General features: G+C 49.0%; 2 protein-coding genes and 1 non-coding gene across 15 annotated transcripts in view; 2 read left to right on the forward strand and 1 right to left on the reverse strand.

Moving 5' to 3' along the window:
* The first annotated feature begins 2082 nt into the window (after positions 1-2082).
* On the forward strand, positions 2083-11698 carry Tyms (thymidylate synthetase). The gene is made up of 7 exons (XM_003474118.4): positions 2083-2351; positions 4158-4231; positions 6122-6296; positions 7975-8076; positions 9352-9527; positions 10017-10088; positions 11103-11698. The coding sequence occupies exons 1-7, from the start codon at positions 2144-2146 to the stop codon at positions 11238-11240; spliced, it is 945 nt and encodes a 314-aa protein (XP_003474166.1). The 5' UTR covers positions 2083-2143; the 3' UTR covers positions 11241-11698.
* A 420-nt stretch (positions 11699-12118) lies between these two features.
* The window catches only part of Enosf1 (enolase superfamily member 1), a 30099-nt gene continuing 27119 nt past the window's right edge, over positions 12119-15098 (reverse strand). For 3 of the 13 annotated variants that reach the window (XM_063231898.1, XM_063231892.1, XM_063231891.1), the window contains 3 exons: positions 13277-13402; positions 13074-13155; positions 12119-12591 (listed from right to left, as the gene is read on the reverse strand). In XM_063231898.1, coding sequence (XP_063087968.1) covers positions 12468-12591; positions 13074-13155; positions 13277-13402 — 332 coding nt within the window. In that variant the 3' untranslated portion in view covers positions 12119-12467. Of the gene's footprint in view, positions 12599-13073; positions 13584-13681; positions 14926-15098 lie in introns of those variants that run through there. The other 10 variants (XR_010041509.1, XM_063231893.1, XM_063231895.1 and 7 more) reach the window with 10 other exon arrangements.
* LOC111758096 (small nucleolar RNA SNORA2/SNORA34 family) lies at positions 12686-12822 on the forward strand. The gene has a single exon (XR_002792329.1). It is a non-coding gene; the product is annotated as a small nucleolar RNA SNORA2/SNORA34 family (small nucleolar RNA).

Here is a 15098-nt window from a genome sequence, read left to right on the forward strand (position 1 = left end):
AAGGAGTACTTTGGGCTCAAGGTTTCAGTCTATCGTCCTTGGCTGGTTGCCTTTGGGCCTGTGACCACATCACAGAATCTCATCACAGAGAAGGACCCCTCTTCACAACCGGAAGCGGAGAAGCAGCAGCCAGGATCCCAGCTTCCTCTTTAAGACCACGCCCCCAATGACCTCACTTTCGCTCGACAGGCCCCACCTCCATCCCCTTCCAATGGCGCCACCGTCTGGTGACCACTGCTCTTACCATCGGCCTGTAGGGGACCCTGAGCCATAGGGCTGACTCAGACGTCAAGCAGAAGATACCCCAAAGAGAAACGTGAGCTCCAGCTGGGTTTTAATCGCCAGCGCATACACGAAAAGTAAAATTCACAGCGTCTGCGGTGATTCCGCAGAGCGCAGACCCCGTTCTTCACAGCCCGGACGGGGCCCACAGATTCCCGGCACCTACTGCTGGGACCTGGGACACGCACTGGCTCTTCCGCTTTCCCTGGGCTGGAGGCTGCCGCCGACCCGCCACTGTCCCCCATGCCACTCCAGCATGGCCACGGCTGTCACCCCCATTTCTGTGCGACAGCTGCCATTTTGACGAAAGGAGGGGCTAAGCGGGCTTGGAGTCCACGGTGAGTCCTCTCCCCCAGTCTCCATCGGCCTTCCAGAAGATTCCCTTGCTTCAACATCGCCCCCTCAGTAGGCCAGAGGTGAGAGCGAGGCTGTCTTGGAGTCCTGCACCAATCACAAGTCTGCACACTTGGAGTCCTGCACCAATCACAGGTCTGCAGCTGCTATTTAAGCAGCACTCCCACATCACTTCAGTTAGTCTGGAGGGCTCTCGCCAAGCTTGTCGGTCTTAGTGATTCTGCACAGGCCTTGTTAAAGGGTTCTGTTATGGTCCTATTAGTCTGTTCATTTATTTCTCAGGTACTGTGTGCTATGAAAAGTCCTCTAAATCTACTCAGGATTCTCCAGTAGTATGGACATAGTCTTCAAAAAGAGCTAAGAACACTAGGGGTTGTTAGCCCTGAAGAATTCGAGAGACCAGCAGTCAAGGAAGATCAGCAACTGTCTCTGCATGATCTGGTGTCAGCTGGTGGCATCAGGACTGGTAGCAGAGCTGCACCTTTCTGGTTTCCATCTGAATCAAGCAGAGCAGTTGGGCTGAGTGACAGCACTATATTCAATAAACAGCTGATGTAAAAGGCTTGTATTTATAGCACGAGTTAGTACATTTTACTCATCAACCCGTTCCTACTTACCTCATTATAAAATCTTTCAGCAAGATTGAAAAGCGTGGTGTTAAAAACTTTCCAAAACCTCCAGTGTGGAAAAGCTGCATAGCTGCATTTGCTTGTCAGTTGTCCCTTTAATTGTAGGAAACTTCACAATGTTTAGTCCTCCTGAACATGGGGTAGGATGAGGTTCGACCAACCTGGCTTAGAATGGTGGGGTGGACCCCGAAACTGTGCAACTAGAACGATCCATCTGGACCCAGGTCACCAGGATGAGAGATTTGGTAGTTCTCTCTTGGTTGTTTGGAGACTGGCTTTGGCCTCATGATTCCCCTTCCTCAGCCTTCCAGTGTTAGGAACGCAAGCGTGCACTCTGCACCCGGTTCCAAAGACTTTTATTTTGGCCAGGCGTGGCGCACACCTGTAATCCCAGCACTTGGAAAACTAAACCAGGAGGATCACTGCAAATTCAAGGCCAGCCTTAACTACAGAGCGAGACCCCGTCACAAAACAGACCCTGCCACAAAAACGAAACAAATTTTTATTTTTTATTATTTATGCAGTGCTGAATATTGAACCCATAGCTTTCATACGAAGTCACATCTCCAGCCCTTTTCATTTTTATGTTTTACTTTGAGGCTGGGTCTCATTAAACTTGCCAGGCGGGGCTCTAATTTGTGATCCTCCTGCTTCAGCTTTTTGAATGCTAATGGGCGTGCGCTCCACAATCTCTAAGGGCGTTAAATCCTGGGAGACCCGGGACACGTGCGCTCGGGGTCCCAAACTCTGAATGCGGCTCTGTGCTCCGTAGGAAGGGGCGGAGCGGGGGGGCGGGGCCGGGAAAAGGCGCGCGGAAGACCCGGCCCGCGCTTTTTCTGCAGCCTTCACAGCAGTCCCCGTCCGGAGCTGCGCGCAGCATGCCAGTTGCCGGCTCCGATGCCGGCTCCGACCTTCTGCCGCCGACTGCAGCACAGGACCCGGGCCCGGAGCCCTTGGCGCCGCATGGGGAGCTGCAGTACCTGCGGCAGGTGGAGCACATTCTGCGTAGCGGCTTCCACAAGGAGGACCGCACCGGCACCGGCACGCTGTCTGTGTTCGGTATGCAGGCGCGCTACAGCCTACGAGGTGAGGGCCTCTGCCTGCACCCCGGACCGCCCGCCCAGCAGCGACCCTGCCAGCGCGCGCGGACCCGTGAGCACCCCACGGGATGGGAAACAGGGAGATTCTGGTCCCCGGCTGCTGTTCTGCTTCGCCAAGTTTTTTAAAAGGTGGAGCAAAAATAATATGAGCCAGCGCCGCCGGCCTGGGTAGGAAGTTGGGGTTCCTGAAGGTTTCCCGCCGGCCCGGAGTTGTTGCTCCTCCTCCTTCTCCTCCTCCGCTCTTTTTCCATACAGCAGAATACTGGCCGAGGGGGTCAGGTTAGGGGGAGCAAAGAGCTGGGGTAGGGGCGTAGGGTTTTGTCGCCCTGGGTCGAGCACCTGTTAATTGCTTTGGGTGGGGGGCAGGTCCTGCAAGGCCTTTGAGTCTTGGGTGACCCTGACCATTCTACGATGGAGCCACATCAATGCAAGTGTGGGACAGGGTTTGAGAGGGCACCTACTCTGGTAAAGCAGACTTATAGTGGTTTGGGGGACCCTCCACAGTGCCCCTGTACCAGAGACTCAAAACTTCACCCGGATCCCTTCCTGCCGGACCCTGAAGCAGCATAAAGCTCTGGTCTTCCACAATCCCATATGTTACAGAAAGAGGAGTTCATGAGCAGTAGCTGATAAAAAAAAAAATCTCTCTGAATACCAGCTATGAGTGATCAAAATATACGGTGAACATTTAAAAAAATTTATTACAGTAAAAGGCACATTGTCATGGATTCCCAGAATCCCCCCTCCTTGCTTCAAACACACATACCGTATTCTTGCTGCTTTCTGAAGCAGTTCTGGAGTCCTGGCTCCAGAGTGTGTCTAGGGAAAATGATCAGAAGTATGGTGAATGTGATGCTGCGGCCTGCCATGTGCCACCCAACAGAAAAGCAGGCTCTTAAAATCCACCCCCCAGGTTGTACTCATTCACCAGATCTGCCATTGTAGGAATCTGGCTCTGCCCTCAAGTCAAAAAGACCAGGAAATGTATCAGTTCAGGACACAGAGGCAGCCACCACAGCGCAGTTGAAGACTTCCAGGACTGCTTCAGAAAGTGGCAAGGGCTGTGGGAAGAGTGGTTGAAGTGAGGGGGAGGATTTTCAGGGGGATTCCTGGCAATGTCTCTTAAAAAATTTAAACATTCACTGGATTTTTCTTTTCAGTCATACCTTATATGCAGCCAATAACCTGGACTCCCTTGGTGCTGCATTAAGAGATAAGCTTTTACCAGTTTATTTCTCTGTCATTTGTTGCTCCCACGCCTTTTGTTCCTTAAGTGGTGTAAATGTCTTATTGCCTCCTGGTGCCTGTAAAATGAAGAATTTAAAGGTTCCCCTGGGTGGGGTGTGTCCTGGATTAGGCTGTATCCTGCATGTGAAGTGTTCAAACAGTAGTTTATGATAGACTATACTCATAGGTCCATTGGCTTTGCACACATTTGTCAACAGCTCTCTGTTCCTGTTTGCAGTGTGTACTAAGGAGTGAGGGTTCTCTGGCAGGATCGTGTGGAATTAGTTGTAGGAGCATTTGGGCTTTGTCTGGGGTTACAGTTTGGGGTGTTGTCATCTCCCCGGTGATGGATGCCACATTAGCTGGGCCCCCGAATGGCAGTGTGTCCAGGAGCACTAGGAGGCCCTCCAGTCTCAGAGCCTCCCCCCCACCAGCCCCACATGCCCTCTGAACAGGAGTTTGCTTTTCTCCTTGTTGTTCCTGTGGTCACCTCACAGCACTTTTCCTCCAGAGAAAGCAGAAGTTCTGTCTTCTTACCATTGAACTGTCTGGCAAACTTTTTCAGATCAATTTCCCCTGCTGACGACCAAGCGTGTGTTTTGGAAGGGTATTCTGGAGGAGCTGCTGTGGTTTATTAAGGTAAAGAAGCAACTGCCATCAGAAGTTGATGTTTCTTTCTTAGCATAGGCCAGTGCGAACCTTTAAAACGACAGATCATAGCTAGGAGGCTGAGGCAGGAGAATTGCAAGTTGGAGGCAAGCCACAAACCTGGGCAGTTTAGCGAGACTTTTTCCTCAAAGAATAAAATGTAGCTCAGTGTAAAGGCCCAGGGCCACGCACATACACATCATATACATGCATGAAAGTCAGATCCTCGGTCCTGTCACGCCTCAGCCTAAAGCCCTTAGCAGCTCCAGTTTTACTTGGGAGCCAGGGTTTTCATGGGGTTCCTTTTCTGGCTCTGGCCCTCCTGTTTTTTCTCCGCCTCACCCATCCTGGCTACCTTCTAACCTCTGGGGACACTGGGACATTCCCACCTCTAAAACTTTCTTCCCCAATCCTTCCTTTTACACCCTAACCCTAATCCTAACCGCTTAACATGCTTTTTCTTTTTTTGTTTTTTTGAGACAGTCTTGCTGTATGTAGTTTAGGCTGGAATTGAACTCACTATGTACCCTAGGCTGGACTCAACTCATGGCCTCCTGCCTCAGCCCCATAAATGCTGGGATTATAGGTATGCACCACTATGCTGGCTCAGCTTTTCTGGACCTCCCAGTCATGGACTGACTTCCCCCACGGAAACGTCCAGTGTGTGATGCCAGCCTTGCCCTTCCCCATGAGCAGGGGGAAGGCAGACAGATAAGTAAAATGTCCCACAAGCACCACGTGGGCAGGCTCCTCCTGGCTAAGGTCCCGGTCCAGGGTGGGGCAGGTTCTGCTCAGTGCTGGCCGAGGGTGCCCAAAGAGGCAGACTTTGTCCCGGGCTACGTGAGACAGAAGTTGGATCCCTGCTGTGGAGCTTTTGGAGCACTTTAAAAGCAAACCCAAGACGTCTGATTGTTTTAGGAAGGGCTGGAGTTCGGAGCGCCCATCTTCCCCTGTGTGTGTTCTGGGATGTTCTATGTTCGCCTCTCAACTGGCACGGAGTGCCTGGCCTGGGATCATCACCAGGAGTTTCTGGAGAGGACATTCTTTTTGTTTTATTATTTTGATGGCACTAGAGAATGAGGCCAGGGCTTTTGCTCATGTTGTCAGTGTGGGCATCATTAAGCCAGCAAGAGCTCTGTCTAAGTGGATGGAAATGCGGCTTTTAAAGCAGTATGCAAGGGGCTGGGGAGGACTGCTCCATGTTCAGGGCCAGCCTGGATACTAGTGAGACCTTTGAAAAAAAGAAAGCTAGGTGTGGTAGTGTACATCGGTAATCCCAGCATTTGGGAGGCTGAAGCAGAAGTATCTCCATGAGTTCAAGGGCACCTTGAGTTATACAGCAAGACCTTGTGTCCAATCAAACAAAACAACCCTCAGAACTTCCAGGTGAAGGGGAAATATTTTAAAGATTTGGAGGTGTTTCAAACATTTAGTTGAGGGGAATAGAAGAATGGATGTGAGAGGCGATTCCAAAGAAGAGTTTGGACGATCCTCTAGGGCTCTAGAAGCTTGGGCTGGAATCAGTCAGCTCCAAGACAGGACAGACTCCACAAGGACAGTGTCAGATCCCCGTGCTCCAGCATGTCATTTGGGGGAGAGACTCGAGTCAGCAGAGGCTCTGGGGGACCATGACCCAAATGGCTCAGAATTTACTCAGTTCAGTTGGCTGTGGTGGCACACACATGTAATCCCAGCACTGTCGAAGACTGAGACAGCCCAGGTCAGTTCAAGGTCAGCCTACGCAATTAAGACCCCATCTTAAAATACGGAATAAAAAGAGCTGGGATATAATTTAGTGTAAAGGTCCTGGGTTCAGAAAAACCCAGTATGGTAAAAGGAAAAAACTTTACTCAGTTCCCACTGTACTCCCATTTTTTCCAGGGATCTACAAATGCCAAAGAACTGTCATCCAAGGGCGTGAAAATTTGGGATGCCAATGGGTCTCGAGACTTCCTGGACAGCCTGGGGTTTTCTAGCCGCCAGGAAGGGGACCTGGGCCCCATTTATGGCTTCCAGTGGAGGCATTTTGGGGCTGAGTACAAAGATATGGACTCAGGTGAGGAGACAACCAAACAGCCATGTCCCTGATGCTCCGAGTACCCTCCCTTCCTACCCTGAGTTTGATTCATTTGGGGGTGGTGGCTACGAAGTCCTGGGAGCTGTTGGAGAACTTTGACCCCGGGGAGCTGGGAGCTTCTACCTGCGTTACTAGCAGGTGGCTGTAGGCTTGTTGTCCGTGTTGGAGGAAGTAGGTCTGTGGGAAAAGCCACCCAGGTGGGTCTTGTGGTGGCTTTGCTCTCCTTTTTTAGGGCTGGACCAGCCAGGCATGATGGTGCACACCTGTTGTCCCAGTACTCTGGAGGCTGAGGCAGGACAATCACTAAAAGTTCAAGAGTGAGACCAGCCTGGGCTATGTAATGAGTTTAAGCATCAGCCTGAATACATCGTAGGACAGAACCAAACAAACAAACCAGACTGGACCACTAGCCAGTGGTCACCCTCTCCTTGCTGTGCTGGCACGGAAGAGGGAGGCACATCCCATTGCAGGATGCCCACCTTTCTCCACGCTGTTGGTGGCACCACTGAGTCACAGAGCCCAGCCCTGGCCTTTGGTGCTCATCTCACCCCTCTAAAGAGGACAGTGTCACAACTCAGCTGTACTCACTGTGGGGGCTGGGCCTGTGCTGCCAGCCTGAAGTTGCAACAGTGCGGCCACAGTGTCTTTCTGATGTTGGCAACTTTAAGGACCCCCGCCACAGTAGGAGTGGAAACTAGAACCTCATTACTTATTTTGACACAGTGTCCTGCTGAGATGCCCAGGCTAGACTGGAACTTGTCCTCCTCCCCTCTCAGCCTCCAGAATCAAGCAGATTTTAAGTGCTACAGAGACCAAGAATGGGCAGATTTGTAGAGGCACAAAGCGGGATGGGGGTAGTCAGAGGCTGGAGGGAGGAGGGAATGGGAAATTCAGGTCTAGCCAGGTGTACAGTTTTAGTTTGGGATGATGAAAATTCTGGAAATGACTAGTGTGGTGGTTGCACAAAAGGAATGCAATTAATGTGAGTTGCACACTTAAAAGTGGTTAGTGGAGTACATGGAACATTATGTGTACCTTATCACAATAAAAACTGCAGTGAGTCAGGCATGACGGTACATGCCTGCAATCCCAGCATTCTAGGAGGCTGTTGCAAGAGGATTGGCAATTCAGGCCCAGCCTGGGAAACCTAACAACTTAGCAAGACCCTGTTTCAGAATAAGAAAAGGCTGTGGATGTGGCTCAGTTCTAAAGCCCTGAGTGTGGACCCAGCCTTCTGCATGTAAGTAGCCTGTCAGTTGCCTGCGCTTGCTGTCCTAGGGCCTCTTCCTGAGGATGTGGCTGCTCCCCGGCCCATGGTGCCTTGCATCCCACCTGGAAGTCAGCTATTTCTTGTTGCTTAATAGGAAAATGACGGCCTTACTTTAGAGCCGTCTCAATGCTAGCTGTTGTATTCCAGCAGACGAGTTTGACAATGTTGTTTTTAAATGTCCAGAGACCTAGCTCCATGGAAAAGCACTTGCCTAGCATGCACAAGGCCCTGGATTCCATCCCTTGCACTGGGGGAAATTTTCATTATTTTAGAATAATTACACATTCACAGGAAATTGCAAAAAAAGAGGAAAGACACTTGAGTGGCTTTGGGACTTTGTCACGAGATGCTATGGTTTGTGTAATGTCCCCTCTGTTGATCTTGCAGATTACTCAGGTCAAGGAGTTGACCAGCTGCAGAAAGTGATTGACACCATCAAAACCAACCCTGATGACAGAAGAATTATCATGTGTGCCTGGAACCCGAAAGGTAGGGCGCCTCCCCTCCATACAATCAACACCAGGGAAGCAGCGTGCAGTTGGGCTGCCTGGGCACCACACACTTAGCTTCTTTTTTAAGCCAGGCATAATCTTGCACTGCCATAAGCCCAGCACTCAGGAGGCTGAGGCAGGAGTATGATTGTGAGTTTGAAGCCAGCCTGGGATACATGGTATAAGTTCATGGCCGGCCTGGACTATTTAGCAAGAACCTATCATATCAAAAAGATTTAACATTTTAATTTGGGCAGGTGAAGTTTCAAGTCATCTCTTCCTATTATTGATATTTTTCTTTCTTTTTTTGATGGTATTAGAGATGGAACCCAAGGGGTCTCTGCCACTGAGCTACATCCTCAGCTCTTTTTATTTTTTAGCTACATCTTTGCTAAGTTGTCTAGGCTGGGCTTGAATTTGGGATCCTCCTGTCTCAGGATCCCTCAGTGCTGGGATTACAGGCATGGATCATCATGCTCAGTTTATTCTTAACAATTATTGTAAAAATGAAACCCTACCAAGGGCAGTATCTTAGTTACTTTTCTCATTGCTGATACTCAAAGTTAAAGGGGGAAAAGTTTACTTAGCTCACAGTTTGTGGAGGTTTCAGTCCACAATGGGCTGGCTCCCCAGTGGGGTGGCATGGCAGAACGGCATCACAGAGGAGGGACAGCTCATGACAGGCAGAAGGTTGCAAAGCAATAAGAGATGGCCACAGCACTTTCTGTCCCTTGTACTTACTCAGGCTGCTTAGGGGACGGAGCACTCACACCATCAGTCCTTATGCCCTCAATCCTAGAATCACACACTCTAGATCCAACCACCTCTGAAAAAACCCCACCTAGGACCATGTGAGGCTTTGGGGTGACATCTAGACACAGCCATAATGGGTAGTAAGTACCAGACTGGGAAATATGCATCAGTAATAGAGATTGTAACATATGGGTGTGCCTGGGATGCCAACTTCTGTGAATGTAACAGTTCCTCCTCTTTTTGGTGCCACAAATACTCAGTTTCAGCTTGGATGGAGGAGCATCACTTCGGCTGTCGGGTACATCCCTGGAAATCTTAGGCTGAAGGCTGAGGACCAGTCCCGTCGGCTCTGGGACTATGCTGTGGGGTGGGAGAGGGGCTGGCCTGACATAGGATGTGAGTGCCTGCATCGATGCAGCTGGTGCCTCCCTATGTCATCCCTGCCTCTCGGGTGGCCTCTGGATCCCATCAGCCTTGCTCACAGCTGCGCCTTTGTGCCCCTGCCCCGCTGCCTCCCCAGATCTTCCTCTGATGGCGCTGCCTCCCTGTCACACCCTCTGCCAGTTCTACGTGGTGAACGGGGAATTGTCCTGTCAGCTGTACCAGCGCTCTGGGGACATGGGCCTGGGCGTGCCCTTCAACATTGCCAGCTACGCCCTGCTCACCTACATGATTGCGCACGTCACGGGCCTGCAGGTGGGCTGCGAGGGGAGCGAGGTGGCTGCTGGTTCTTGAAGCCTCACATATTAGTAAACTTGGCTCCGGGGCTGGGGATTTAGCTCAGCGGCATAAGCACCTGCCTTGCAAGCAGGCGGTCGTGAGTTCGATCCCCGGTACCGATAAAAATGAAAAAGACAAAAAAAAAAAAAAAAAAATTACAAAATCTACAACAGTAAACTTGGCTTCAAAACTATACCGGTTAAATCTTCTTTTGTTCTTGGAAATGTCTTGGGATATGTTTATATACTACATGATGTGCTTTAAAGGAACCGAAACTAAAGCTGGGTGTGGTATAATCTGTAATCCCAGCACCTGGGAGGCAGAGGCAGGAGGATCACAGTGAATCTGAGGCCAGCCTGGGCTCCACAGTGAGTTCAAGGCCAGTTTGAACTGCATAGCGAGACCCTGCCTCAAAAAGGAGTTGAAACTAATATCATTGTTCCACCTCCCATGTTGTTTATTTAGCCAGGTGACTTTGTGCATACACTGGGAGACGCACACATTTACCTGAATCACATTGAGCCGCTGAAAACTCAGGTGAGGATTACATCTCTTCTCCTTTTCTGAGCTTGGGACCTTCTGTTGGGGGAAAGGCTGACTTGGGCAACATCTCTTTTGTCACAGTCACTCTGCATATGAGTGCAAGGTGACATCTCAGTTTCCATTTAGGGAAGGGTAATGGGCAGCTGGGCTGGGACAAAGCCACCACCTGCCTCAGCAACCACAGGTACTGAACATGATAGGTGCTGTAAGGTACAAAGCACCAGTACCAGAAAGAAAGGATACCTTCAGGCCAGGAGATTTGGGATTTTCTTTGAATTAGCATTGTAACTTATATTTTAACTTGAAGGAGAAATGAAATGCAAATATTTTCCCTTAATTTTATGCTAATAGAACCTCAGCAGCTTGTCTGTCCAAATCCTTACAACCCATGATGAGTTGACATGGCAGGAAAAATATGAGCAGCTGTGCTACACGAGCCCTGAGGAAAAAAGTTCAGCACCAAAACCCTTTGTGCCCCTTCCAGATTAGAGCTTGGCCTCTTGACTAGACCAGCTGCAGGTTTGCTAACAGTGGCCATCCTTTGTTCTCCTTTCCACCAGGAATAGATGGGCCAGGGATTATGAAATTTAGAAAGTCATACTGTGATGCTACTGTGAATTACAGAAAAGGAAAAAAGACTATGTCCAAGTCTTTAATAAACATGTCAAGAGTTACTATATAAAACTGTCAGGTGTAGTGATCTACATGTGTAACCCTAGCACTCAGGAAGCTGAGGCAGGAGGATTGCTGCAAATTAGTGGCCAGTGTGAACTGTATAGCAAGATCCTGTCTCAAAAAGAAAGAATTCGGGCCTGATGAGATAGCAGGCTCCTGATGCTATGTAGTCACAAACGCTCTTCACGCTTACCTTTGTAGGAAGACAAGGTGGTCACCTACCCTTGGAATAAGCAGGGGCAAGGTACTACTTGGCTCATAAAATACCCTGCTTGTTTTATGCAGGGGACAGAATTAATAAAATGACAGAATAATGGTTGGTTTTGTTTCTAGCTTCAACGAGAACCAAGACCTTTCCCAAAGCTCAAAATCGTTCGAAAAGTTGAGGCAATTGATGACTTCACAGCTGACGACTTCCGGCTGGAAGGGTACAATCCACATCCTGCCATTAAGATGGAAATGGCTGTGTAGAGTACTTTTCACGGTGCTATTGGGTCCTCCTGGGAAGATGGTGCTGTTGGAAGGACATGGCCCTGTTTAGAGCTTGAGCCTGGGTGTTTCTGTTTCTAAAGAAAAAAGGAAGTGGGTAAAAAAACTGTCATTATTGGCTAATTTTGGAAGATGCCATCCCTGGCAGACACAAGGTGCTTTTTTTTTTTTTTTTTTTTTGTATCAAAAGATCTTAATTTTAGTAATAAAAGTGCACGAAAATGCTAAGATCATAAGTAACAACAGTGAAAGTTTGTATATTAGCAAAAATGAGTATATGCACTTCAGTTGTATACAGCAAAGCTAATGTCATTAGTTGTATAAAGATTGTCTTCCCTCAGATCTAATCTGTCACCAGTCAGGATGGATAGTTTGCTTGTGAACATTTGCTGTTTCATTTGTTTTATATATTCCTCTAATAAAGGATTATTTTGCATTTATCTGTGTTTTCTCTGCCTTTTATCTGCTTAGTTCCTGCCTAAACAGTCACCTGAATGCTCCTACGGTCACATGTTGTGTTTTTTTTTGCGGGGGGGGTGCCAAGAATCAAACTCAGGACCTTGTACTTGCTAGGCGTACGCCTTTGCCACTGAGCTACCTCCCTGGCCCATGTGTATTATTTGGCTAGTATGAGAATGTTAGCTAACCTAACACTTTAATCACTAAAGTGCATTATTTCACCGTATTTTTCCAAGACTCATCTCATTCTAGAAGCATTTTATCATTAAATATAATGAGTATTTAGGCAGAGGTTTTGTGGAGTGAATTCTTAACTCTTTGACTAGTTAAGAAAAGGGATGTTAACCACTTCAGGTCTTAGCACTAGCTTGTTTCCCTTTGTTGCAAGTACCAGCAACCTATGGGATCCAGAACTATTTTTATTCGAATTTATGAGAAGTGTTACACAGAAGAAGGAATTGCTCTTAACAGACTACAATATATTGCTGATTGTCCCAGTAATTTAATATCCAGCTACCAGTCCTTGGTAGAAATCTTGTAAGAACATCTTCCTGGACTTTGGTCTGGTGAGTCAGAGTTTGTTGAGGGGTTAAATAGAATTTGTGTCAATTTGTTAAAAGGATCGATGATGAATCTGATTCCTAAAGTTATTAGGACTTTCATCTGATCTTGATTGGTAGAATGAGGTTTCTTTCTTCTGCTTTTAAAATTAGCTGAAAAGTTTTAAAGAAGAGGTGTAGGTAGTACCACTTAGGGAGTGGAGGTAGTATAGCTCAAGGCTAGTTTTCTTGAGCAGCAAGGAGCTTCCTCCAGACTTCGCCATCTGGATACTGGTGTTTCTTTACAGAATCCTCCTTCATTTCCGTTGAGTAGCCTGCATCCTAGAAAAAACAATAAATTGAGCATTTAACCTGGAACAAAGCCATGGCTCGTACATAGTCCTGGTTTATGTAAAAGGGGTATGTGTCCTGGCCCTGAATCAAAGCCAGCAGCTTCCTGATGCTGTTGGTTTCAAGCAGGAGCCTAAAGAGATGTCTTTCTATGGTCTGTTGGCCATTTCAGAACTTGGGCAGTGAAATGGTCAATTCATTAGAAAAAAACAGCTTGAAGCAACCTCCCACCTCCCCCACCCCTCCGTGAGCGGCTGTGAGCGTGGCAGGCTGTGGCAGCTCAAGACGGGAGCCACTGGCATTTACTGGGACCCGTGCCATGCTGGGACCTGGAGTGCTGGGAAACCAAGCAGCCCCTCCCCCACTGCCTGTTTTGTTGAACTTCAATATACATAAAAATATGGACAGCTATTTTGAAGATAAACAAGGGGGGCACGTGTGTCCAAGGCATCGGGGCCCGGTTCACCTGTGGAGGCATGTAGGAGGCCTGCTTGATGTACACAGGATACTTGAAGTGCTCATGTAGGTGATCCACGTATTCACACATCCTGGGGGAAGGGGCTGGAGTGAGGTGACAGTGCCCGAAGTCAGGTCATTCGTGAGCTGCTAACCACTAAAGCACAAGGGGAGCGTGTGCGACCCCAAGTGTTTTCATGAGAAGCTCTTGACCTCTGCCTTGGGTGCTGCTCATCTGGCAGCAGTGTGAACCATGAGGTCCGTCACAACTCAAGGTCCTGTGATTCCCCCAGAGGCATGGGTCAGACTCCAGCAATGTCAGGTCCTCTTGGTGCCTGGCTGGAAGTGAGATGAGACTGAATGGCCACATGAAGTTCCTTCAGGCACACAAGTGATGGGGGCTGCCGGCTGCGAGGGAGTCACATGGTTTCTGTGAGCTTAGGCACTGAGCCACTGGCTGCAGTGTGGCCTGTGAAGGATGGTGCAGAAGACACAGCCACAGGGGAGAGGGCATTTGGGCCTGGAAAGAAGGGCAGGAAATGTGTCCCACGCAGTGGGTGACAAAGCAGCGGGCTGCTGTATGACAGTGCATAGGGTTAGCGTCAGGCAGCTGTTTACCTGTAGGGAGGCCTTGGGGAGCAGCAAACCCTGCTGAGGCACCCGTGCTGGGGGATCCACCAAGGACACCTTGCAGTGCATGGTAAGGGGCCTCTCCCACCCTTAAAACCTGCAGCGCTTTGCACAGGGAGGGGGGGTCACAATTGCTGACTGTGAAGGTAGGAACTTTGGGTAACAACAGAGTGACCCAAGGCTCTTCATTCTAGACTCGGGGAAGAGAAGAATGATCTGGTCCCAACCTTCACTTTCCAGGGTGCACAGGCCTTTAGACTCAGATGAGCTTGACCTGTGGTGGCTCCAGGCTCAGGATTCCTTCTTTCCTATCTGATTTAGAGCATAATGTCACCTGGGCAGAGTAAAAGGCAGCGAGGGTCTCCTTACTACCAGCTGAAGGAAAAACCACTATGGCTAATCCTTTGGGTGCCCTGACGGCACCCATCTCGGGCCCAAATCTGGTATCTGCCTTTTCTGTGCATATCTGGCCCTTGCTGTGCATCTGTACTGAGCTTTCTGTACCAGTTTTCATTCCAGGAGACCAGAAGGCATGATAAACCAGGTGTGGCAGCACACGCCTGTAATCCCAGCTGAAGAAAGAGGATCACTGCAAGTTCAAGGCCAGCCTGGGCTACATAGCAAGTTCAAGGCTGCCTGAACCACAGAGGGAGACTGTCAAAAATCAAAACAAAATAAAAATAAAGAAAACAAACCTAATAAAGCCATATATGTAGAGGACCAAAAGGAAGACTGTCCCAGTGTAAAGTTCCTGGTATGCCGGGAAGATGGAACTACAGTGGTGGCAGACTAGCACCAAGAAGAGGCACTTCAGTAGAGAATGTACGTGTGAGAAACCGTGGCTTTAGGAAGGCACGAGATAAAGGCAGTCAAGGGAGGAGTTCTGAGTGCAAATTCACCCGCAGTGTACTGAGCAGGTGAGTCCAACACCCCAGCTCTGGAAGACACATTGGGCCCCTGTTCTTCCTGCAAACATTGCTGCTGCCACACTGTTCACCATGCAGCTGGCTTTCTTAGTAGGCCGTTGCCAGTGTGCGGTGTTCTGGATGTCTGATCGTGAAAGCAGGATATCTGGAGAGCAGCCGGGCTGATGGATGCTACCGAAACTGTGAGCACTTAAATTCGTACTGACCTGTTTTGAAGGCTTGTGGAGACAGATATGTAGTCAAATATAATCAAGTGCTGCACCAGCTCACAGAGGCCAACTCCACCAGCGTGGGGACACACAGGAACTAGGAGGAAGATGTTGCTCCTGGATACCAAGAGTAGTGGAGGGAGAGGCAGGGAAGCGAGACCTATGCTTTGCGAGTGCTGACAGGTGATTAAAGTCATGACTATTTAGGGACAAAATCCCATTATGAAAACCATTAAAAAAGACTCCTGGATGAAGCTGGGTGTGTGGCTC

This window comes from Cavia porcellus, unplaced genomic scaffold, assembly GCF_034190915.1.
Source record: "Cavia porcellus strain 051 isolate PalLab524CR breed Dunkin Hartley unplaced genomic scaffold, mCavPor4.1 scaffold_20, whole genome shotgun sequence".
NCBI classification, from domain to species: Eukaryota; Metazoa; Chordata; class Mammalia; order Rodentia; family Caviidae; genus Cavia; species Cavia porcellus.

Excerpts from the sequence above, each read along its gene's own strand:
- Tyms (XM_003474118.4), top strand. The coding sequence starts at position 2,144 with ATGCCAGTTGCCGGCTCCGATGCCGGCTCCGACCTTCTGCCGCCGACT. Across the intron at positions 6,297-7,974 it reads GTACAAAGATATGGACTCAG|ATTACTCAGGTCAAGGAGTT; the intron begins GTGAGGAGACAA and ends TTGATCTTGCAG. Across the intron at positions 8,077-9,351 it reads GTGTGCCTGGAACCCGAAAG|ATCTTCCTCTGATGGCGCTG; the intron begins GTAGGGCGCCTC and ends CTGCCTCCCCAG.